This window comes from Halichoerus grypus, chromosome 3 (genome assembly GCF_964656455.1).
Source record: "Halichoerus grypus chromosome 3, mHalGry1.hap1.1, whole genome shotgun sequence".
Taxonomy (NCBI): domain Eukaryota; kingdom Metazoa; phylum Chordata; class Mammalia; order Carnivora; family Phocidae; genus Halichoerus; species Halichoerus grypus.
In genome coordinates, this window is record NC_135714.1 from 194,151,874 (window position 1) to 194,177,216 (window position 25,343).

Genomic DNA, 25,343 nt, shown 5'->3' on the forward strand with positions numbered 1-25,343 from the left:
GATATTGAATTCACTCAGAACCACCAAATTAAAACAATGAGCATATCTCACTGACATAAAATAGCATTCTACATAAAAATCATTTGGACACACCAATTTAAATTTTTTCAAAAATTATCATTTAAAATCTAAAATTAACTTTGGAACTTTCAGACTCTTGTCTGTTTAAGTGATGGGAGTGAGATTTTATTGTCCATTGAGTGACAAAGATGGAGGAAGCTAACCTGTGCTTGCTTTCATTCCACATTATTTATTTTACCTAACGCTTGCTATAAGTACTGTTTCCATCTTGGGGAGTCTTCGTAGTGGACTACCTGAATGATCTTTAGCTCCAAGTATCAATGTTGCATTTTATGTTGTTAACTATGAAAAAGTCTGATTTCTATCATAATAACAAGTGAAAACAGGTATTATTTCCAATCAAACATCATTTCCAATTGTATTCGGTTTCAAGAATATGGTCTGAACTAGTTCAACAACCTTTCTTCTCGGAGAACCACGTGACACCATTAACTATTAGAGGATCACTGTTTCTCCTCTTCCATTCTCCATCCCACCCTCAAACGTAGGACACAGAAAATAAAAATCAATGTCCTTAGATCACAGCTAAAGGATTATGCTAATGCTGACTTGCAAATTTGCACAATATAGACCCTACCAGGAAGCAATAATGACAGCTAAAATTCACGAGGACTTTATGTATTCCCAGCATTGTGCTAAATATAAATGCCTATTTTCAATCCTCACAGCTATTCTATAGATAGTTTTTATTCTTATTTTATAGGTGAGGAATCTCAAACCAAAAAAGAATAAGTAAGTAATGTGCTGAAGCTTACACTGCTACCAACCAGTGGGGAACAATCCAGAGCCCAGGAGAAGGTTTTTAAAACTATAATCATAGATGTTTTAGTTATTAATGGCATGATAGTACAAACATGTAAGATCAAAGACAAACTAGAATTTTGGAAAATGACCCAAATAAAATCTATGGCCCTTATTTTACCTTAGAAACTTCATTATTCTTATAGCCCACCCAAACTGAACACATGAAGAGCCCCACAAGCCCTGGAGTCTATGCTTTCTGTCTCTTACATACTCAACTTTCTGCCATAGCCAACCATCTAATTTTATAGACTTACTTCTAAGAAATCAAATCTCACGACCCAGAGTATCAAACTGGAAGCAAGAGACCCATGGCTTTTGCACGTTTCCCGCTTTCTATACTGAGTACACCAAAGCAAGCGACATTTTAAATTGATTTTAAAGTTATTTCTGAAAACCAGGAAGATGCTGTGATTAAATGTGATGAGTATGACTGGAAATCACGGAGCTTCTTCCGATTTCCGACAATCCTAGTGTAATAAGTTTTATTTTAAAAGAAGGAGAAAGAAGATGACAATAAGAGAAAAGTAAATTCCAGAAATCTGTGGACCTTGGAAGGATCACAAGACAGGCAGGTTTCAGAAGTTTGCCCTAAAAGTGAACCCTGCAACATTAAAGCTATAATGAGCAAAATGGCATTTTACTAATGACTACCTTCCCCTTTCACCACTTTCTCTACCATCTTGCCGAGAGCTCCTTAGGCAAGCCAACAAAGGGCAACTGTCAGCTTGTTCCTTCTAGGGATCTTTCTCTTCACCACCACTTCCAATTCCCTGAAAATCCTTCACCACTCTGCCTCACCTCAAAAGTCACCTTTAAAGAAAATGAGAAATCAGCTCCAGATAGAGAAGGGATCAATAATAAAACATTTTTGACTTTACTAAAGAATAGAGGAAAACAGAACCCTGCATGCTGCTGGAACCATTTGTGATTACTAATAAATGGATTCTGTCATCAGAAACAAGATGATTGAATACAATGTATATATATTTTTAAAAAACTCAAACTTTAACAACAGTAAGAAGAAAATAAAGCAAAAGCCACTGGAAAAAAATTGTAAGAAATATTTATGAAATATGCTACACCTGGAGATATACATAATAAATAAAAATACAGAAGGTCCAATGTTAGATCCCCACAAGTAATTAAAATAAGCCAATAAGTTGCCATATGACCCAACAATTCCACCTACCCAAGAAAAATGAAAACATATGTCCACATAAACACTTGTCATATTATTCATAGTGGCCCAAAAGTGGAAACAATCCAAATAAACACCAACTAATGAGTGAAGAGATGAAATGTGGTATGTCTGTACAATGGAATATCATTCGGCAATAAAGAGGAATTAAGTCCTGACACCTGCTACCACATGGCTAAGCCTTGAAAACATTGTGCTAAGTGTAAGAAGCCAATCACAAAGACCACATATTACAGGATTCCATTTATATGAACTGTCCAGAACGGGCAAATCTAGAGACAGAAAGGAAATCAGTTGTTGCTTGGGGCTTGTGTGGGGACTAGGTAGGAACTGCTAATAAGTACAGGGTTTCTTTTGGGGGAGACAAAAATGTTCTACAATTAAGATTGTGACCATGGGTATACAACTAGAAGCATACTGAAACCCAGTGACTGTACATTTTACATATAGGTAAATTGTATGGTATATGAATTATTTCTCAATAAAGCTGCTGGATAATAAATAAACCAGCAAATGGTAATAGAAAAGGTAGAGCATCACATATGCACACGCATACACACACACACACACACACACACACACACACACAATAAATCACCTCTTATTAAAACTGAAACCCCTGGTATCATTATATATCAATTAAGCTAGCAGAAAATAAATACAAATCATTAGAACTTCGTCAAGTGGCTGCCTCTTTCAGATTAACGTCCCCGGTCTTTATAGTGGTCTACAAGGCTCACGTGCTCTGACTTCACTCCATTGCCTAGATCAATACTCTCACCTCTTCTCCCTCTAGTGAAGATCCCACAACTTCTCTGATATCAAGACCTTCACATGAACTCCTTCCCACCTAACTTCTTCACCACCTCTGTCAATTGTTCCTTTTCAAGAATTTCCTTGAACAACGCAAGGGTTAGGGGAACCGACCCCCTGTGCAGTCGAAAATCTGCATTTAACTTTTGACTCCCTCCCAAAATAGCCTACTGTTGACTGGAAGCCTCACAAATAACATGAACAGTCAATTAGCATATGTTGTATATAGGTATTATATAACTATTTTTACAGTTAAAGTAAGCTAGAGAAAAGAAAATGTTACTTGGGAATCATAAGGAAGAGAAAATATATTTACAGTACTGTACTATATTTATAAAAAAAAAAAAAATCAATGTATAAGTGGACCTGGGTAGTTCAAGCCCATGGTGCTCAAGGGTCAACTGGAGGCATACAAACAGTAGACTTTCAAGGCTAGCTTCTTTCACTGATCATATTGTTTTTGAATTTCATCCATTTTGTGAGTACCAGTAGCTTGTTTTCATGGATAAACCATAAACTGCATTTTATGGATAAACCACAATTTGTTTATCCATTCATTCACTGATAGACATTTAGGTGATTTCCAGGCTTGGGCTAGTAAGAATAAAGATCCTGTGAGTATCTACACTCAAGTCTTTGTGTGGGTATATATATGCTTTCATTTCTTTCGGTACATACCTACAAGTGGGATTGCTGGGTTACAGTTTAAGTGTATATTTACTTTTATAAGAAACCGCTAAGCTGTTTTCCAAAGTGGTCGTACTACTTTGCATTCTGTAGTAATGTGTGAGAGTTCCAATTCCCAATGACCTCCCTCTGAGCACTGTTTTAGCTACATCCCATAAATTTTTATGCATTTCCATTTTCATTTAGTTCAAAATATTAAAAAAATATACTTTGTCTGCTTTCTTCTTTGACCAATGAATTATTAAGAAATATGCTAGTAATTTCCAAGTACTTAAAGTTTTTCCAGATAGGTCTGTTTTTGAGGTCTTATTTAATTCCACTATAATCATGCTCCATTTGATTTCAGTCCCCTTGAATGTACTGAGACTTCTGTTCACTGCTTTGAGTAAGTTCTCCTTGGGAATTTGCCTACATTTGAAAATAATATCGTTCTGCTGTTTTTGGTGTGTTCTACAAATGTTAATTAGATCAGGTTGGTTTGATGGTATTGTTCAAAACTTCAACAACTGTGCTGATTTTCTGTCTATATATTCCATTAATTACTGAGAAAGGAGTACTGATATGTCCAACTATAATTGTGACTTTGTCATTCTCCTTTCAGCTTCATTGGTCTTTACTTCAGGTATCTGGAAGCTCTGTTTCTATGTGTGTACATCTTTAGGGTTATGTGCATACATCTTTATGTCCTTTGAGGAACTGACTTATTTATTAGTATAAAACCCCTGGTAAAAATATCCTTGTTCTAAAGTTTACTTTGATAATAATATGACAACTGCAACTTTCCTTGCATTTGTATTTTCATGGTAGATATTTTTCACTCCTTTAATTTATAAGCTGTCTGGGTCTTCACATTTAAAATAGCTCTGTTGCAGCCATCATAAAGTTGAGTCTTATTTCAACCATTCTGATAATTTCTGCCTTTCAACTGGAGCATGTACACCATTTACATTTAGTGTAATTATTGGTATAGCTGGGTTTAAATTTATTATCTTTATATTTGTTTTTTAATTGTCACATATATTCTTTTATCCTTTCTACCTCTATTCCTGCCTCCTTTTGGATTAGCTATATATTTTTTTATGATTCCATTTTATCTCCATTATTTAGCAATACCTCTAATATCTCTATATTTTCTCAGTGGTTTCTTGGGGCAAAGATCAGTAAATGACAGCTTGTGGGTCAAACACACCCTGCGGCCCAATTTTTTATGGCTCATGAGTTAAGAATGGTTTTCATGTTTTTAATAATTTTCCCAAAAACTGGAAAGAAAAATCTATGGCAGAGACTGTTTTCCATAGTGGTTGTACCATTTTCTATCCCTACCAGCAATGCATAAGAGTACCAATTTCTCCACCAATACTTGTTATTTTGCCCTTTAAAAACAAAAATAAAAACAAAAACTTCCTAATGGGTGTCAGGTGATATCTCATTGTGGCTTTGATTTGCATTTCCCTAATGACTAGTGATGTTTGTCATCTCTTCATATGCTTATGGCACATTTGCACATCTTTGGAGAAATGTCTGTTAAAGTGCCTTGCCCATTTTTGAAGTAAGTTGTTTTTGCCTTCAGTTTTGAAAGATATTTTCATTAGGTATAGCCATCTAGGTTGACATTTTTTTGTTCAGTACTCTTAAGATATCACTCCACTGCCTTGTTGGTTGCATAGCTTCTGGTGAGAAATCTGTTGTAATTATCTTTGTTCCACTGTATGTAACTGTCTAATTTCTATGGCTGCTTTTAAGATTTTTTTTTTATCACTGATTTTCAGCAATTTAATTATGATATACCTTGGTGTGATCTGTTTTTATTCTGCTTTGGAGTATCTTCCTGTACCTATGGACTTAAGAGTTTTAATTTCTTCAAGCATTTTGTGATTTCCTTCTCCTTGCTCTTCTGTGGGGACTCTAACATACACATTAGATCATTTAATACTGTGCTAGAGGACACTGATGTGCAGTTAAATTTTTCTCAGGCTTTTGTCATCTGTGTAATTCATTTTGGATAGTTTCTATTCCTATGTCTTAAATTCACTGATCTTTTTACTCAGCATATAGGTTGTTCTCAACCAGTGTATTTTTCGTTTCTGATATTATATACTTAATCCATAAAACTTCCATTTTGATCTTTTTTATATCTTTATTTTCTCTTGTCATGTTTTCTTCTGCATTACTGAGCATGTGTGTAATACCTTTTAATATGTTTGCCTGCTAATTAAGTAATAGCTATGACTTCTTGTTTTTGTTACAAGTTGTATTTTCTTGCTTCTTTGAATGCTTGGCAATTTTTAATAGCTTTATTGATGCATAACTGGCATATAATAAAGTGAGTATGCTTAAACTGTATACTTTGGTAAGTGCTGACATATGCATATACCCACAAAACCACCAACATAATCAAGATAAAGGATATATCCATCATTCCCCTGAAAGCTTCCTCATGCCCCTTGGGGATCCCTTCCTTCTGCTTCTCCTCCCTACTCTCATTCCCGAACACACATGGAAATTTTTGACTAGATGTTGGCCATTGTGAATTTTACATCATTGGTGCTGAATTTTGATGCATTCTTCTAAAGAGTGATGGACCTTCTTCTATCACACAGTTAAATTGGTTTAAATAAATGTGATCCAGGGGCGCCTGGGTGGCTCAGTTGGTTAAGCAACTGCCTTCAGCTCAGGTCATGATCTCAGGGTCCTGGGATTGAGCCCCGCATCAGGATCCCTGCTCCGCGGGAAGCCTGCTTCTCCCTCTCCCACTCCGCCTGCTTGTGTTCACTCTCTCGCTCTCTGTCAAATAAATAATCTTTTAAAAAAAAAAATAAATAAATAAATGTGATCCACTCAAGGTTTGCTTGTAATTTTGTTTACGGAAGTTCCAGAGGCGCCTTTTAGCCTTAGACTAACATGGCCCCACTACTGAGGTCTCTCTACTGCCCCATAACTTACGAAGTCTCTCCATTCTGGCTCGTAGATGGAAACTATTCCTAGTCCTATGAGCTCTGAGAATTGTTTGTCCTACTGCTTTGTTTCCCCATCCTTGTCATATTTTAGACCATGTTTACTCAGCCAAAGATTTGAGGAGATTGCATTAGACATCTCCAGAGCTTTCTCTTGCCCCTTCTCTCTCTGTAGCTCCCTCCTCCCCAGAATTCCCACAAATTCCAGACACTTCCACTTCACTGAACTTTATTCTTCTGATTCTTCAGCTCAGGCACACAAGTAGACTGCGTCTGAGTCCTTCTTCTGCCTGGAGATGGTGTGATCTCGGGGCTCACCTCTTCTGTTTCCCTTTGGTAAGAGATTACAGTGTTCAACTGCCTGTTATCCAATGTCTGAAAGCAGTTGTTTTATAGATTTTGTCCAGTTCTTTAATTGTCTGCTGTTGGAAGACAATTCCTATAGCAGCTAATCCTTCCTGGACTGCAACAAGTCATTTCAAGCTTTTAAAAGATATTTGTGTGATTCCAACAGCCTGTATTTTAGGCAAAATATCTCTCTGTTGGACCTATTTCATCAATCTTCCTTTTCCTCTCTAAAGGCACAAGATCTAAATCTGGGATCCTATTGGCTAATCTCAAATCATACAATTCTATTTTTCTATATCTTGAAGGAGCTCTCTCAGATTCTGGTTCTTTGACAAAGTAGAAGCTGATAATACTATGTCTACCACCCTACCTCTAGACATTAACGTGCACATAAAAATGCTGAAAATTACAAAATGCATATAATATAGCGATTTTTTTTCACTACTTCATTGTTATGGCCTCATGAGACTGATTCTTTCAAAATTTAATGTGAACACATTAAGTCAATGTATTTGTTGTGTATGTATCAAGGAAAAGTATGAGAATATAAGTATTGGTTTGAATGTATTCATTTATCACATACAGCTCCACAAAGCTTAACTCTTATGGCCTTTCAAAAATGAGAGAATGAGTTTTGCAGGCTTTACAGAATCATTTAAAATTTATCATTTATGAATTATTATTTTCCTCTCTGCTTTAGACTGTATATTTTCCCATAAAAGAAGTTAATTTTATAAATTGCCACCGGCATTGTGGATATAAGAATGTTTATGAATGAAGATGGAGAAGACTGAAAATCATGGCCAGAGAAACTGATATCATAGTTTATCTAGGCGAGGAGAAACTAAACATCTCCTTCCCAACAATACAGTGTCAATGAAGGATTTCTTTTCAAGTACATATTATTTAGCTTGCAGGATGGTCCCCTTCAAAGCTAGAAAAGGAGACCAAAATCATTAAAGAGAAAGAAAGAAAATATTATGAAACCAAAAATGTGATTATGTGTTACAGAATCATTTTACTCAAGGTCTGAATATGGTTTTGGAAAAAAAGCAGTTCTGTGCTGTGAATTTTAATTATTTCAAGCTACTAGTCCATCACGGTGGAGACAACCCCAGTTCTTGCACTAAATAGAGTACTTCTCTCTCCTTTTCTCTTTCACTCTTGCTCTCTCTTTTGTTTTTTTTTTTTAAGCCAGTATGAGTCAAGTCACATCATTCTTCATTTCACTCAAGATTCAGGAAGACTGGTATACTACAATACAAATTCATTTCTGAACATCCTAAAGGAATAATAGCCTTATCTAATATACAGTTTGGTGCTGTGGGTTAGTACTGGTCTATCTCCTTCAGCATGCTGAAATCGGGTAAGTCACAGATGGAAAAACTTAGGATATAAGCTAAGTTTTAAATGTAGTGTGAGTATAAAAACAACTCTCATGTCAAGTCAAGAGACAAGCCTTATTGGCAGCAATTTACATTCTCAGAAGGCATATTTCTTTTCATTTGAAGCACATTGCTAGGATTTTTGTGTTAGTTACATCATTGGTTAAAGTGTCATAATTTGATGTGCACATGAGTTAACTCTATTCACAGTGACAAACTAAAATTGAACTGCCATCCTTTTAAATCTATGCACAAGATTGCAAATAGGTAAGAGTATAGTTGACTTTCCCAAGTCCATCATCATTGCTAAAAATAATTCAAAGTGAATTCATATTAACAATGTGCGAGTAAATATATTTGAGAACAAAGAGAGTACACTGTTATTAATAGCAGTGCTCACCAATCAGCCATGTGTCTGGAGTAGAGTACAAATAATTTAACCAAAGGGGCCTTATTATTTCTTTTTCTTTTCTTTTTTTTACAAAATTAAAAGTTGGATCACAGCCCATGCTATAGTGCTCAACAAATTTCTCAAATGCATTTGTATTTCTAAGGATTTTCTTTTACACTTCCAACACTTTACTTCACTTTAATAAACAATAGTAATAATTTAAAATTCACCAACTATTTTCTCCACCAAATCTCACCTATATGTAATTTGGAGTATAAATTTTTTAAAAAATTTTTATGCTTAAATTTTTTTTTATTATTATTTATTTTGAATTCCACTGTAGTTAACATACAGTGTTATATTACTTTCAGGTGTACATATAGTGATTCGACAGTTCCATATATTACTCAGTGCTCATCAAGATAAGTAGACTCTTAATCCCCCTTCACCTATTTCACCCCCCCCACTGACCTCCCCTCTAGTAACCATCAGTTTGTTCTCTGTAGTTAAGATTTTGTTTTATTATTTGTCTCCTATTTTTTCTTTGTTTTTTCTTAAATTCTACCTATGAGTGAAATACTATGGCATTTGTCTTTGTCTGAATGGCTCATTCTGCTTAGCATAATGTTCTCTAGATCCTTCGATGTTGGTCAGATGGCAAGATTTTGTTTGTTTTAATGGCTAAATAATATTCCATTGTGTACACATGGATACATGTGGATACATGGGTATATATGTACACACACACATCATCTTTATCCAATCATCTATTGATGGGACACTTGGGCTGCTTCCATATATTAGCTATTGTAAATAGTGCTGCAGTAAAATAGGGGTACATATATCTCTTCAAATTATTGTTCTCATATTCTCTGGATATATACCCAGTAGTGTAATTCCTGGATTGTAGGGTAGATCTTTATATATTTATTTATAGCTTTGAGGCATCTTATTATAAAAAGCTGGCACATGTATACATAAACAACAACCTAAAATTCACCACATATTTTCTTCATTTTTTAACTTGACCTTCTGGTAAGTCTTTAGCTTCACTGATTTTGGCTGCTATGTAAGGAGATCCTCCCTTATCTGGATGATTTAAAAGCATAATTCATTGATGAGCAGCTCTTATTTTTCCTTTACTCGCAGTAGGCCTTACGCCTAGTATTAATGCTGCCTCTCATTTGGCCATTTTGGATCAACCCCCTCCCCCCCCCCCGCTGTCATAGCCACCACTGAAAGCAGATTTTGATAGACTTTGAAAAACTTGTTTTACTTGAGGCTCCCTATGTTTCATGGCTTGCAGTTAAACCTAACAGTCTGCAAATCCTGCAGCAGCGAAGGTCAGTCCAAGTGCTACCACTGGACTGGCCTTGGCTCTGGCTCAGCTCCCCGGCCTCCGCCGAGAGAGCAGTTCATCCCAGCCCAAAGGTTGCAGCCGCCTATTCCCACCTCTGCCAGACAGTGATGTGGCCACCACCAGCAGGCACAGAACCTATTTTTAATTTTTTGAGGAACCTCCATACCGTCTTTTCCAGTGGCTGCACCAGTTTGCATTCCCACCAACAGTGCATGAGGGTTCCTTTTTCTCCACATCTTCGTCAACACTTGTTTCTTGAGTTTTTTATTTTAGCCATACTGACAGGTGGGAGGTGCTATCTCATTGTAGTTTTGATTTGCAATCCCCTGACCATCAGTGATGTTGAGCCTCTTTTCATATGTCTGTTGGCCATCTGTAGGTCTTCTTTGGAGAAATGTATGTTCATGTCTTCTGCCCATTTTTTAATTGGATTGTTTGGTTTTTTAGTGTTGAGTTGTATAAGTTCTTTTTTTTTTTTTTTAAGATTTCTTTATTTGAGAGAGAGAGAGTGCACGTATGTGAGTGGGGGGAGAGGCAGAGGGAGAAGGAGAGGGAAAGAAGTAGACTCCCCACTGAGCATGGAGCCAGACATGGAGCTTGATCTCATGACCCTGAAATCACGACCTGAGTCAAAATCAAGAGCGGGATGCTCAACAGAGCTACCTAGGCACCCTGAGTTGTATAAGTTCTTTATATACTTTGGATACTAACCCTTTATCAGATATGTCATTTGCAAATATCTTCTCCCATTCAGTAGGTTTTTAGTTTCGTTGGCTGTTTCCTTTGCTGTGCAGAAGCTTTTCATCTTGATGAAGTCCCAATGTTTATTTTTGCTTTTGTTTCCCTTGCCCCAGGAGACTTATCTAAAAAAAAGTTACTATGGCTGATGTCAAAGAGGTTACTGCCTATGTTCTCTTCTAGGATTTTTATGGTTTCAAGTCTCACATTCATATCTAAATCCTTTTGAGTTTATTTTTGTGTATGCTGTAAGAAAGTGGTCCAGTTTTCCCGATATCGCTTGTTGAAGAGACTGTCTTTTTCCCATTGCAAAGCCTTGCCTCTTTTGTTGTAGATTAATCGATCACATAATTGTGGGTTTATTTCTGGGCTTTCTATTCTGTTCCATTGATTCATGTGTCTATTTTTGTGCCAGTACCATACTGTTTTGATTACTACAGCTTTGTAATATAACTTGAAGTCTGACACTGTGAGGCCTCCAGTTTCATTTTTCTTTTTCATGATTGCTTTGGCTATTCAGGGTCTCTTGTGGTTCCATACAAATTTTAGGATTGTTTGTTCTAGTTCTGTGAAAAATGCTGCTGGTATTTTGATAGGGATTGAATTAAATGTGTAGATTGCTTTGGGTAGGATAGACATTTTAGTAATACTTGTTCTTCCAAATCCATGAACATGGAATGTCTTTCCATTTCTTTGTGTCATCTTCAATTTGTTTCATCAATGTTTTATAGTTTTCAGAATACAGGTCTTTCACCTCTTTGGTTAAGTTTATTCCTAGGTATTTTAATTATTTTTGGTGCAATTGTAAATGGGATTGATTCCTTAATTTCTCTTTCTGCTGCTTTATTATTAGTGTACAGAAATGCAATAGGTTTCTATATATTGATTTTGTATCCTGAGAGCTTACTGAATTCACTTATGAGTTCGAGCAGTTGCTTGGTGGAGTCTTTAGGGTTTTCTATTTGTAGTATTATGTGACCTGGAAATAGTGAAAGTATGACTTCTTCCTTACCAGTCTGGATGATTTTTATTTCTTTTTATTGTATGATTGCTATGTTGAATAAAAGTGGTGAGAGTGGACATCCTTGTCTTGTTCCTGACCTTAGGGGAAGCTCTCAGTTTTTCACCATTGAGTATGATGTTAGCTGTGGGTCTTCCATATATGGCCTTTATTGTGTTGAGGTATGTTTCCTCTAAACCCACTTTGTTGAGAATTTTTATCATGAATGTTTGTATGGAGTATGAATTTTTTAAAATATCAGCTGAATTTAAGTTTCAGTTTGTATGAGACATTCCATTTCCTACCCCAAGAAGGATATGGTCTAAGTATCTATTATGAATAAATGAAATAGTTTTTTTCCCAGTTTACATAGAAATAATGGACTTCACTGTAGAAATAATAAATTTTGCAGTAAAAAGTTTTTATATTCCTCTTCCTAAGAAATATTTTCTCACACAATTAAATACCACCTCTAAAAGTTATGAGTATATTAATAAAAAGCATTAACTTATTCATTTCACAATTTCAAAAATGAGAAATAAGCTGCCTACAGGGAAAAGAAAACCCAATTATCCCATTTGACCAAGAGGGAAAAGAAAACCCAATTATCACCAATACCTATGACCACACTATAAAACAGATGTTTTAGACAGATGTTCCTAAATACCTAGTTCCTCAATATTTGACCAACTAGCTCTAATTCCATAAAACAAATGAAGGACATCTACTAATACTGTTAGATCAAAATAATGAAGATGAAGTTAGTGTTTGGCTATGCCTAAAAATTGTTAGTGACTGAAAATGCAGGTAGGTACTCGAGACACCAAAGTAATGAAAAGTTATTAGCTCATTTGTGAGTTATTATTTCTGTGGCATTAATTTGTGAAAAAAGGACTAGCCAACACAGGGATTTCGACAGGGTAGGCCAGCCAAGAAAGGCCAGATTATCAAAATCTATGAGACTCTGCCAAGTTACCCATCCACCTCTGAATGGCTGGGGCGTTCTCAAAGTGGCCAAAACGTGCACAAACAGGAGAGCGAAGGCACCAGTTGTTGCCAGTGTTCAAACCACGACTACAGCAACATAGACCACAAGGGCCAATTTGCTATGGGGACATTTTTAAAAAGGCATTTACCTTGACAGAAAGTGTTAAATAAGCACCTCTTCACTAATGAAAGAGATGAAGAGAGTGTCACTTCTTATCTTCCATTACAGCTCGCTATGACTGTCTTATAAACTCCTCTGGAGGGAAGCACTTTCTGTGGTCTCACAGTGATGGGGAAAAAAAAAATTATATATATATATATAAGGCTTCTGATAGTAAGAGTACATCAAACCTGGTATAAAATAAGCTTTATCTGAGAGATTCTGCTGCATTAGGAGAACAGGTCTGGGGAATGTGACCACTTGGGATCTCCTGGGATCTCCCGACTGTGATGGGGTTTCATTTCCTTCTAAATGGTTATCTGTAGGAGATACCCTATATGCTTTTGTTTGAAATCTCTTCTTTAGTTTTCACTGTATGTTAACTAATTTGAACTAAAAAAAACCAACAACTCTTCTTTAGTTTTCACCTTTCCTAAAAGGAAAAATAGAAGACTATTCCTATTGTGGTTATTCCATTTACAACGTGTTTTACAAAGACAAGAACTGTGAAAAACTTAAAATTTCAAAGGGCAATTGTAATATGTAATAATTTCCTGATATGTGCATAGTTCCAGTGAGTATTAAATTTTACTCAGAGTAAGTTTTAACAAAATACTTTCATTTCCTTTTTTTAAATCACAGAAATGTATAGACTGAGGTACAACAACAAGGCAGCTGACAAGCCGTCCCACAATATTCTCAAGAAGTGTACAGAGAAATATGGGCGGACCAACAGAGTAAAGGGTCAGTGATGCACTGGATGGATATTTCCAGTAGAAGGACACAGAACACTTCTATTAATGTTTTCACACATTAAACCAAGAAATCCAAACTGAAGAGAGGTTTAGCTTCCAAAAGTACGGACTTTTCTCATGCTCTTCCTCTGAGAACAAATAGAGAAGTTGTGAGAAAGAAAACAAAACATCTATAGGAAGACACTGGAGAACTACTATGGCAGCAAGAACTTGTGTTAAAAACCCAAAAGGTAAGGAAAGCCCATAGTCAGGATCCAGACTTGGTGTTGTTTTTCCTTTGGAGGCATTCGAGTGTACAACAGAGAAGCTGACGAGTTGGGAGAACACAGTGACTGAAGCCGGAGGTCAGAGACCTAGCTATTGGTGGTCCCACAGAGCTGAGAGGTTCAGGGGAGAGATTTGGAGTTTGGCTTCCATTGAGCAGGAATGGAATATCCCCACAAAATATCCCCAAAGTTCAGGTGGGATTTTGAAGAGCTCTGCCCTAAGAGAAAGGGTGAAGTGGAAAGAGACCCAATCTTTGAAAAGGAATGAAGCCCAGATTTCAGACATCTTGAACCATGACTGAATTACAATTACCTGCCCCTGGCCTAACTGTCCATAAGAAGCAACACTAAATCCTCTCTGAAGGATGACAAGATCATCCCAAACCTCAATTTATCCTTGTATTTCTTCATACATAACATATGGCTCTTAATAAAAAAGTAATCAGCTCTAAGAAGCTTGACCAAATAGTGACCAAAAGTCATGAGAAAAAAAACAGACCAAATCGAAGAATTCAACATATAGGAAATCTATACACGGCATTAATAAAGACATGGAATTTAAAAGTACCTGTGATTATTTTGTTCAAAAAAATTACATATCCACGTGCAGAATTTGGGCAAGTAAGTAGAAATAAAAAATAATCCAACAGAAATTTTAGAACAGAGAAATACACAGTGGGGAATTAAGCTCAAATCAGTCAAAAAAAAAAAAAAAAAAGATAAGAAAATCCCCAACTGTTTAAAAATTAATACCCTCATATGAGAAATCATAGAGAGTTAGAAGATATTTTGAACTGAGAGTAAAAATACAAAATTCAAAACCTGTGGGGTGAAGGCAAAAGCCATGCATAGAAAGTCATGTCGGCTTTAAGGGCAGATATCAGCAAGTCAGAGACCCGAAGCCCTCTGTCAGCCCTCGCTAACACTGAAGCTTGTCTATTTTCCGACACGGCAATTCCACTCCTGGTTTCATAACAAACAAAAATGTGTGCCTATGTGCACCAAAAGATATGTATCATAGAAATGTATATTAAGACATATTTTTTAATTTAAATTGGAATAAACTCTAATGTACATAAACAGTAGAAGAGATAAACAATTTACGGTACGTACACAAAGTGGAATGCTTGCTGCAGGGAAGGCTAATGTGGATGAATCTCGAAGTATTGTTCAAAAGAAGCCGTGAAAGAATACATATGGCAGCATGTATTGAATTTTAGCAAAATTCAAAGGAAGCAAGTAAGAAATTCACCTACAGTGTTGCTGAGGCCAGTGTTACCTTTGGGGAGAAGGGCAGTGACGATGCAGGGTAAGTCTGGAGTCACGGTAAGAATCTATTTCACGACTGAGATACTGGCTGCATGAATGTATTCACTCGACGAACAGTCTTTAAGACTCCAAAAATCAAGGATAAAGCAGCCCTGGTCTTAGCAGCAGTGTGGTCAGAAAGATTTAGGGTAAAGATCAGGAAACAATCCATGAGGAAGTGTGAAAAACTAGTAAAGTTTTACCCTCAAGAAGGAATGACTTGGGAACACGATTTGTGGGCGCTACACCGAACCCTGGAAGACACATTTGAGCATGATAAGGTAAGTTCCCGTGACTCGAACGTTGATTTAATATACTAAATATACTAAGTATATTGTAAATGTCATATTAATATTACGAGGTATATATAATACACTTAACCTACTGCAGATAACAGAACTGCCGATAAATGGGACACGTGCCTCTATAACGAGGACATTCTCAATCACTGAACATGTGGTCATAAAGGTAGGCCGGCCACCCTCCGGGGGCAAAAGTGGAGGAGGTTCCTGCACCGAATGGAGAGGACAGGTGGTCAATGAAGACCCTCCCCATCACCTTCAGATTCTATACATATGTTAAACAGAGAACCACAATTTAAAAAAAAAAAATCTTACCCTTAATCGTGTAGTGGAGATCTCCGCTTTTAAAATATCGGGATCATATTTAGTACTGGATGAAGATCCTGAGAATACTTTCCGGAGAGAAAAAAAAAAAAAAAGTAACTTTTACAAGTTGTATAACTTGCTCTCGGCTTGGAATTTACAAACTCTAAAAGCAAGATTTACATGCTTCTGTGGATACTTACTTTAGAATTCCTTTACTGTCATTCATCAGACACCTAAATATAAAAAGTAATCTTCAAACCTTTATCATTTTTTTATAAAAACTCAAGAAAGAGGAATGTCATAAAGACCATGGAGCTTACTGTTCTCTGGATTTCATGCCTACGTATAAACTCTTTGAGGACCTGACAGCACATACAGCTTGCCAGAGCTGTGCGTTACCCAGAAACTTAGAGAACTTCTGAGCCCATCCAAACTGCTTCTTTAGACAAACCAGCTCCAGATGATCAGTTTCTGAGATGTGAGAGGGTGATCAACAGAAACTTCATTCCAGCCAACAGTCCCACCACCTCCTGCTAGAATATTGTACAAGAGTAGCAAAAGGGGCCAAATTATTTGCCTTGATCTGAACAGGTAAAAATTAACTCATCAATAAATAAAAGGCAACCAGGCAGAGGAAGGAGCAAAAACCAGAAGGGATTCATCCTCCACAAATGAGGGGGGTGGGGACTTCTGTCTGGAATGGAGTCGAGGGGTTTTGCTGAGGTCTGCGGGGCGCCCTCACCCCCTCTCGTGGCTTCTGGGGACTCTTTCTGCCTAGAAAGGAGCAGGACTCAAAATGAAACTCCACTGAAACCCAAGTGGCCTTCTCTTAGCTACACTTTGGTCCCCATTTCCAGAGTCTGAGCAGTCACGCTATACTTACAGCTTGTGTGAGAACTTGACTTCTCCTTGTAGGCATCATTTAATCGTACGTATTCATCGAGGGCCAAAGCGAGTCTTTGCTCTTTCACGTGGTACAGCTCCTTCTGCGTCCTGAGAGCATCCTGAGCCACCGAGAGATAGTCCTTGAGCATCTTCTCCTGTTCCCCTCTCCACTGTTTTCGCGGATCTTCAATCTGTGTGGTTTCTGAAAATACATTAGGTGGGTTATTCTTTAGAATTTAAGGATTTTTTTTTTTTTGGATGATTTAAGCTTTGAAAAAAAAAAGTGGCTAGCTTTAATTCTTATCTCCTCTAAGCAGTTCATTAGTATTTATGAAGTGACCTCTCCAGAAATCTGATAACAGTTTTTGCTTGATTTTACCCAGTGGCTCGCCACATCATCCACCCCCTTTCAGATCCTTGTTAACAATTATCCTCACGCTCTCATTCTCTCTCTCTCAAATAAATAAATAAAATCTTTAAAAAAAAAAAAAAAAAAAAAAGGGCGCCTGGGTGGCTCAGTTGGTTAGGCGACTGCCTTCGGCTCAGGTCATGATCCTGGAGTCCCTGGATCGAGTCCTGCATTGGGCTCCCTGCTCAGCAAGGAGCCTGCTTCTCCCTCTGACCCTCCCCCCTCTCATGTACTTGCTCTCTCTCATTCTCTCTCTCTCAAATAAATAAATAAAATCTTTAAAAAAAAAAAAAAAAAAAACAATTATCCTCACTGTGAAGCCATTGTACACAAAGTTGCCAAAGTAAGCTTCCTTAGCCGGGATCCGGGATCCGGCCATTCGTCTCAAGAATTCTCTGGCTCCCCAATACCTAGAGAATAAAAGCCAAACGATTTATGCCAGCGTTCAAGGTCTTGTGTGATCTGAACCCAATTCACTTCCCATGGCACATGTTTCCCTTTACTTAATACAGGATACTCTTGCCATGTTGCCCTCGACATCAGCACTACTCAGTCTCTGCTGACCAACCACACGAGTCCCACACTCTGTTACATGTCCACCACAACCAGGACAGAAATCACGAGGTAACACTTTGAAATGTTCATAGCAATTTTATACAGTTATTGTATATTGTTGACTCTACTAATATTTGGGCTCGCATTTTATCCCTTTTCCCCATTTCTCAAATAACTCATTTTTATTGAATTTTACAAAAATATCAGTCAGTCCATAGTGGATTTGAACATTAAAAACAAACCAAAAACCAAAAAAAACGAACCAAACCGTAGACCTGGTTGGAGAATACTCTAAGGCACAGTTCTTGGTTCTGCCCTTTTGCATACTAGAATCACCCAGAGAGCTCTTAAAAAAAAAATTTTAAAAAATCCCAGCCCAATGAGAGTTTCTGTGGGAAGAACCCACACAATGGTAGGTTTAAAGGTTGCACAGGAGACTGCAAGAAGCCCTCCTCTGCAATGGCTCACAGGCTGCCTTCTCCATGAAATTATTCAAACTATCCAATCCTGAGCTTGCTCAAACTTGCCTACCCGGCCTCGCCCATTCCTCCAACTGAGGCTCTGGCCTGCGCTCTCTCCGTCACTCCTGCCTCCCGCCCGACCCAGACAGACCCAGCGGCTTCCCACTGTGGCCCAGCGAGGGCGGTGCACCCTTTCCCTTGGGAACTGGGAGTAATACAACTTCCTTTGATGAGTGCTGACCGCTTCGTGCTGCCGATCAGTCACCTCTATAAATTAAATCACTTACTATCAAAACAGTTGGGTCATATGGGTTGGCCACTGTATGAATATGAGAACCTGCTCCTGGTAAATTAGGGCAGGAAAATTAATTTATAAATTTGCTGGAATGTCCAGGGACATACACTGTGTTTAAAATGTTTTTGCATGTGACTCTCAGTCTTAATGTCCGTGTTTCTGGTTGGCCCCAAAGGCTGCAACCTTTGTTGTAGGGTTTTAAGTCAAAACCCAGACAATGATATGAGGTGATCTGATGTGGACACAAGAATCTTTAGGGGCCAGGCTGGTTCTGGAAATGTCTAACTACCCTGGTCTCTAAGGATAAGGGATAACACTAAACTGAGGTGGTTCGGGCTGGGAAGCCTGGGTCCCCTCAGGGCTTAGAGAGGTCCTGAGTGATTGACAAACATGGCCTGGGTCAGCCAGATACACTGGAACCACTGCCTCAGGCCAGGAACCCTCACTTCACAGCCACTGGGAACAGAAGTTGAGCTTCCTCTACCATAGTATTTTGAACGCTCATTTTAAAAGATGTATTTCAACACACAAAAGAGGCATATCTCATGTAATTATGAGAAAAAAATATGCTAGGAGTCAATGTCTAAAGAGATGCAGGAGGGAACAGTCCTGATCGGACAGCCCCTTCAGCCTTGATGGACATCAGCACGGTGGGGCAGCCTCCCCATCCGGAGAATAAGGAGAATGGGCAGACACCAGCCAGTAAGAGCCAAAACTTCTCAGTTTAAGATATTCATTATAACTCAGGTCTCTGGCTATACAAACATGTAATATTTATATTCATTTCCAACATATAACTGCAAGCTGACTCAAAGTACAGAACTCATCCTCTACCAAATGGAAATTTATGGTCTTAAAAAAGTTTTCCTAACTGTAGCTGACCTGCAATAATCCTCACCTCCTCGTACTCTCGCCCCAGGAATACGGGCTAGACCTAGTGATCTGCTTCTAGTGAATACATGAGAGAGGACGTGATGGGTAGGACCTGGACTAGATTACCAAAGGCTATGGCTGCCACCTTGGCGTGCCCTCCCTCCCTGGCGCTTCTTGGCGTTCTTGCTGTAATGAAGCCAACTGCCATGCTGTAAGCTGGCCTATGGAGAGGCCCACGTGGCAAGGAATGAGGGGGCCTCTGGCCCACAGCCAACAGGGAACTGAATCCTGCCAACAACCATGTGAGTGAGTGTGAAAGCGGATCCTTCTCCAGTTGTGCCTGGCTACCACCTTGAGGACAGCCAGCCTGTGAGACCGTGAGCTAGAAGATTCCACTGAGCCTTGCTTGGATTCATGACACACAGGAACCATGAGGTAATAAATGTATTTTGAGCCACTAAGTTTTGAGATAATATGTTATAGTGAGATACAGAACTAATAAACTAGACAACCAAAGGGGTACTACAAACACAAAATGTATATGAAAAATGTGAAAAATTTGTAACAGTTAGAGTAAGGTATGTACTCCTAGTTTTCTCTCAATACCTTCAGAGGTGTCATCCAATCATCTTTTCCCTACATACTGGGGAACTGGCATACTTTCCACAAGATACCTGTTCAACAGTTAAATTGCCACAAAACACTGAAAGTAACATGGACTGACCCTGAAATGAATAAAGTATAATAAAAATAATAATAATAATAATAATAATAAACGATCAGCATTGGGGCACCTGGGTGGCTCAGTCAGTTAAGCGGCCCAGGGTCCTGGGATCAAGCCCTGTGTCAGGCTCCCGGCTCAGTGGGGAGTCTGCTTCTCTCTCTGCCTCTCCTCCTTGCTCATGCTCTCTCTCTCAAATAAATAAATAAAGTTTCTTAAAATCTTAAAAAATAGGGGCACCTGGGTGGCCCAGTCGTTTAGCGTCTGACTTTGGCTCAGGTCATGATCCCAGGGTCCTGGGATCAAGCCCCGCATTGGGCTCCCCGCTGCGGGGAGCCCACTTCTCCCTCTCCCACTCCCCCTGCTTGTGTTCCCTCTCTTGCTGTCTCTCTCTGTGTCAAATAAATAAATAAAATCTTTAAAAAAAAATCTTAAAAAACAAAACAAAACAAAACAAAAAACGATCTGCATTTATTTGGATAGATCAGCAGAAACACTCCGGTAGGCTGGTTTAAATACTGTATGCTACAAGAGCTTCAGTGGGAACGTCTACATTTCCGAAATGCTGTACAATGCAAATGTGAGCTAAAAAAGAGGGTTCCCAGAGGCACCTCAGAAGAAGGCTTCATAAAGCAGGATTGTGCTTCACCTCCTTCGCCTATATTTGCTGAACGGATTTGTAAAGAATATTTATTAAATGTGAATACTAAAAAAATATTATAAAAATGTGGTAGTTTTGTATTAAGACCTGGTGACCTTGAGAAATCACTGTATCAGAAAGCAATATAATTCCCATGATGTCTGTGGCAACGTCCCGTACCTGAAGGGGATTCGCACTCCATCAGTTTCGGATGTGGAGCTTTATAGACAGAGAACAGGCTGTGAGTTACAAGAGCTTATCATGGAAGATGACATTAGATTCTTGAAGAGTATGATCCCCGTCTGTCATGCCTATTTCTGTTCTTTCTGCTGTGCTCAGGAAGAACAGGTGACACAAGGATGAGTAACTGTCCTTCTCTTTCTTCTTAGAAACTACCTGCTGAGCTTATTATCTGTTGTTACTTCCGCAGACAAGTACTGACCACCTACTACATGCAATATAAGTGAAATGAGATGTTCGGGTGTGAGGCCCTCCTTCCAAGGAACTTACAAAATATAGAAGAAATTGTGACACACGAATTAAAAAAAACACACACACAATGAGTTTGTCCAGTAAAAAGTGATAAAAGCTTTGAGAGGAGGAAGGCCAAGAGCCATGGCAGTTTAGACACGGGGTTTTCTCTGGCTGAAAAAGGAAGGTTCCATGCAACAGGCAGTGATGGAACAAGGCTCTGAAAGGTTCCAGACAATGGCCCCTCAGGACCAGCCCTTTACTTTTACAGCCAACCCCCAAGGCCCCCCACACACACCAGCCTTCAGAGGCACCGAATTTCTTCCTTCCATCAAGCCCTGCTTTCTATGGCCTCTCTACACCTTTGGCATTAACTTGTGATCTCTCTTCTTCTGAGAGGGTATCCTCCCAACCCCCAAGCCCAACCCCAGCCCGTTCTTCTCCTGGCCTGGCTAACTAGGTCATTCTTTGGGTATCAGCTCAAAGCACTGTCTCTAGCAGCCACGGCTACGCCCTTCAGAATAGAGAGGGTCCTTCTACTTGTTCTCACTTGTTCTGCCAGCCCAACGGCGGTTCTTCCCACACTCGGCTATGTTGTCTCATTTCTTCCCCACTACTACTCCGAGAGGGACTAGCCTGCGGTTTCTTGAACACCAGGTTAATAAATATGAAACTCATTTTGTAAGCGATGGTGTGCCACAAAGGTTCTAGGAAGGCCAGGAAAGATCTTAGCTGTATTGGAGGAAAATTATCTGACAGAAATGTGAGGTTTTACTGTCTCTACAGAGCTCGACTAAGTCTCCAAGAGTCAATATGATTGTGCACAAAATTTTTTAATAAAAGATTATATGTTAAGCGAAAAAAGTTTATAAAATCATACATATAATATAATCCCACTTGAGATATCAAAAATTTTATAGAGAAAAATATTTAAAACTCTGTGTGTGTGTGTGTATCAATATGAAGAAGTCTGGAAGGATACACACTAAGAGATTTAGAATACTTAGTTCTCTTTGGGTTGTGTGAATATGGATATTCTTTCTTCCTTTTATTTATCTGTATTTTCTACTTTTTTCCTATACATATGCATTACTTTTATAAAAATTTTTTTTTTAAAAAAGAGAAAGAAACAAAAGGCATAATGAGGGTCTGAATTAGGAAAATGCCAGTGGACAAGTAGCTAAAGGAGCAAATTTGATATTATATTATAGATAAAAATCTGTGAGAACTGACAAAATGATTCTAAATTTTTCAATGTAGTAATCATGAGGACCATAATGTATCAAAAGATAATAAAGTCAAAGGGAAAACAGAAGAATCCCATTTAGTACTTGTTTGTTTTGAAGTCTTGAGAGCAAAATAGGTAGCAGTGTCCTATAAATGAAATGTCTGACAAAATACTAGGACAATCAAGAGCCAGAAATAGAGGCAGAAGTGTCGTTCATATGGTAACGGCAAAGAAGAATAATGCTGTAGAGATAAGGACGGCATGGGGGGGCATGAGGGTGAGGTCACATCTTTGAGGATGACAAGATATGAGGACACTCGATACAGCAAATGAGGGGAGACAGAAGGAGCGTTCTGCAGGAAGGAAGGTTCCAGGTGCAGGAAGAAGGGCACCATCATCTTCGTCACCCTCCATCTAGATGGAAGGAAGGGACAACTGTGATTGGGACTAGACCCCCGAAGTGACAATTCTATGAAACATGCAGATCATTACACAGATTCGTGATGCTAACAACTGTTAGTTACACTCACTAAAAATCTGTATCACCACCACCATCATAGGCTTTACTCGGATGTTTTAAGTATCTAAAAATTTTCTTTATAAAATAACTTAATAGTTTATCCTCCCAGGAAAATATAAAGGGTGAATTATGACAGAGATGAAATAGTTGGGCCCCAAATTTATTTCCCTTCTTCTAAAGGAAACAGCTCCATATGAAATATTACACACACTTGAGGAATTTTCATGAAATTTAAACACAACATGGGATGCTTCAAAACTAATACAGAGGAGTTCGGTGCGAGTAATATGGAGTAAGCGTGTGCTATCCAATCTCTCCCGCTGATTACAACTAAAAACCAAGCACAGCAAAGCGAAACAAAACGACAACCACCACCAGCAAGGACAGTGTACATAAAACAATCAAAGGAAGACGCTACACAGTAAGTAAGAGCAAGGAGGACTGTAGAAGGAAGCTGGAACTCAGAGAACAATGGTACAGCAATAAGTCCTATTTTGTTGCTGTTTTATATCCCCCTTACCTCTTGTATTTCCCATATCCGTGGTTACTGAAATGGGGACAGACAAAAAAAGCTCCAAGACAAAACCCACTCCATCTTGTCAGAGGACCGAGGGGGCGCCCACGACCATCCCAGAGAAGCCCAGGAATGGGCTGCAGCCCCACGGCAGGCAACAGCGGCTGGTGGTTGGAGGTGTGGTGGAAGCCCACTGCAGGCTCCTTTGCTCTCCACTCCGTCCTGAGACCCAGGCAGTCCTGAGCAGCATTCGATAGTGTGTGGCGAGGTTGAAGCCACATCGTGCTTGCTAGAATACCAGGAAAAGAGGCTCTACGGGAGCCAGATGACAGAGAAGACAGTTGAGGAAGTATCTAAGGTGGCTGGCCCTTTTTAAATTGGGTTATTTGTTTTTTTAATGTTGATTTTCAGGAGTTCTTTATATGATCCGGATACGGGTTCTTTATCAAGATAAAGGTACTATGAGTATTCATCCACAATATTGTATCAGCAGTCTTTTCCTTTAAAAATACGTTGAGTGAAAGATTCCATCCACAGAATCGAATGTACTCGGTTTATACGAAGTTCTAGAACAGGCAAAACTAAGCCACTGTGACAGAAATCAGAACAATCTGCAGCAGTGGGGAAGGGGACAGGAAAGAACTTACTGGGATGATGAGATTATTCTGCATCTTGACTGGACAGGCAGTTACAAAAGATTTACACATTTGCCACAATTCACGGAAATGCACACGTAAAAGCTGTGTGTTTTTTTTAATGTAAATGAGACCTCCATTACCAAAAGAGAGACAAAAAAATTAAGGTACAACTCTAAAGCTACCCAAAAAGTGATTTATTTCTACTTACGGTGATAATATCAAAACCTTATAAACAGCACTTCATAATTACCTTTTAGTTACAAATATCGCCCACCAATATCTATACCCCCACTCCACACAAACTCACTAAAGAATTCTATCATAAAACACTTAAGGCTGAAGATACTCATTGTCAAGGTCAAATCTTTTACACCTAGATATTTAATAGTGTTACACAGAAATAGTATTAAACAGCCAAACAGGCTTTATTTCTTTTTTTTTTTTTTTTTGTAAATAAAGAGAAAATAATGCTGAAACTATACAATGTCAAGACACAACATATGTGTGGACCAGCTGTTATGAGAAGATAATACCATTTGTTCCCTAAACTACTTCACAGGAATGTCTTTAAGATTAATGAGATAATGGACCAGATCCTTTTTAGTGGGAAAACTACTTGCTGTGGGTAATTTGGGCACTTTAGGGCACAGTAAATCCATCAGGCCACTGGGATACCATTATCGCACTAAAGCAAAATGGTAGACTTAAAAACCTGTATTCTAACAATTAAGTTTTTAAATATTCAGAAGGGTACGCTCTGAAGCGTAATTTATCCTTGAACTTTACTTTCTTCAAAAACAAACAGAAAGCTTTCAGTGTGCGAGTTAAACAATAAAGCTCTTCCGTCCTTCTAACGTTTAAGAGTTCGTCATAATATGAGCTACCCAAGGATAAAGAAATGAAGCTGCAGTCACTGTCCACAAGAAGCTCACAATTTAGTGAGGAAAACAGACAAATAAAGAATTTAAATGCAATGTGACAAATGTTTTTTTTTAAAAATCCCTAAGGGCCTAGCACTACAGAAATACCTGGACAGGGCACCTTATTCGGAACGGGGGCAGGGACCTGCACGCCCGAGAAGGCTGGTGGGAGGCAGCGAGGCCTGGGCAGAGGGGCCCTGGACAGATGTGGCCACAAGGGAGGGCCCAGGCGCTGGGCAGAGAGCGTTCAGGGCTGGAACCAGATGTCACAAAGGGAGGCAGAAAGCCAAGGAAGCACACGACACAGGGACAACATCCTCCAGTGGCAGGGCAAGCCGGTGGAGGGCACGCTAGTGGGGGCAGACTGGAA

At 38.7% G+C, this 25,343-nt stretch overlaps 1 protein-coding gene and 1 pseudogene across 3 annotated transcripts in view; both read right to left on the minus strand.

Moving 5' to 3' along the window:
- WWC2 (WW and C2 domain containing 2) overlaps positions 1–25,343 on the minus strand; it is a 201,897-nt gene that overhangs the window by 72,897 nt on the left and 103,657 nt on the right. For 2 of the 3 annotated variants that reach the window (XR_013446669.1, XM_036071321.2), the window contains exons 3-4: positions 16,727–16,930; positions 15,853–15,929 (exon numbers count right to left, since the gene is read on the minus strand). Coding sequence is in view for 1 of the 3 variants with exons in the window: in XM_036071321.2 (XP_035927214.1) it covers positions 15,853–15,929; positions 16,727–16,930 (281 nt within the window). In the remaining 2 variants the exon portion in view is untranslated. Of the gene's footprint in view, positions 1–15,852; positions 15,930–16,043; positions 16,077–16,726; positions 16,931–25,343 lie in introns of those variants that run through there. The other variant, XM_036071322.2, reaches the window with a different exon arrangement.
- Positions 9,670–10,042, minus strand: LOC118522341 (mitochondrial import inner membrane translocase subunit TIM14 pseudogene; annotated as a pseudogene).